Source organism: Cnephaeus nilssonii, assembly GCF_951640355.1.
Source record: "Cnephaeus nilssonii genome assembly, chromosome: 4".
Classification (NCBI taxonomy): Eukaryota; Metazoa; Chordata; class Mammalia; order Chiroptera; family Vespertilionidae; genus Cnephaeus; species Cnephaeus nilssonii.
The window spans coordinates 107,469,810-107,470,623 of NC_137075.1; the positions used below are offsets into that span (position 1 = coordinate 107,469,810).

General features: G+C 54.4%; 1 protein-coding gene across 1 annotated transcript; it reads left to right on the plus strand.

Annotated features, from left to right (window-relative positions):
- Window positions 1–403: 403 nt before the first annotated feature.
- TUNAR (transmembrane neural differentiation associated intracellular calcium regulator) lies at window positions 404–583 on the plus strand (the record flags this gene model as incomplete). The annotated part of the gene is made up of 1 exon (XM_079769835.1): window positions 404–583. The coding sequence occupies exon 1, from the start codon at window positions 437–439 to the stop codon at window positions 581–583; it is 147 nt and encodes a 48-aa protein (XP_079625961.1). The 5' UTR covers window positions 404–436.
- Between the last annotated feature and the right edge of the window lie 231 nt (window positions 584–814).

An 814-nucleotide genomic window follows, 5' to 3' on the forward strand; every position in this document is an offset into this window, starting at 1 on the left:
ATTTGGTGCGCATGCCGGTGTGGTCCAGTGCGTGGTGTGTATAAACCCCACTGCCATGTGTTAGTGTGATGGTCACGCAGCTGTCTCCCTTTCGGCTTCAAGGAAGAGGGATGAGCCAGCTCTCAATAGAGTGGGTGGTGCCCAGGCCGGACGCCAGGGCTAATCTGTTTGTGCCAGTGCCCGGACATTCTTCCTTGACATGGCTGAGCTACACTCTGCCGTTTCTCCACGGCCACGGCCAAGGGCAGCGAGTCCCAAGGTTGGATCCATAGGTGATTGTTCCTCCCACCCGTGATCTAGACCCTGGGCATGAAATCCCCACCCCCAACAGATCGGCCCGGCTGTGGAGAGGGTGTTTATACACCATAACCTTTCTGCTGCCTCTTCCCAATTGCAGGTTAGCCTGGGGAGGAAGATAAAGACATTGGCAACCAAGATGGTCCTCACGAGTGGCAATGATGAAGACAGAGGAGGCCAAGAAAAAGAGAGCAAAGAGGAGAGCGTCTTGGCCATGCTGGGGATCATCGGGACCATCCTCAACCTGATCGTGATCATCTTTGTGTACATATACACCACCCTGTGAGCGACGCCTCGGGATGGCCAGGAGACGGGGGTCCTGTGTGTGGACACATCGGTGAGCGGACGTTGCGCAAATAAGCAGGCTTGACCTACACACGCCACTCGATCAAATGCACCTTCGAACTTTATAGAAGGTCACCAAACTGAGCCGATCCTGCTGCAAGGAGTGGCCACTAAAGCACAATGAATCCAAAAAAACTCCTTCACACAGCAAGGAACTCCGTGTCTTTGGCAG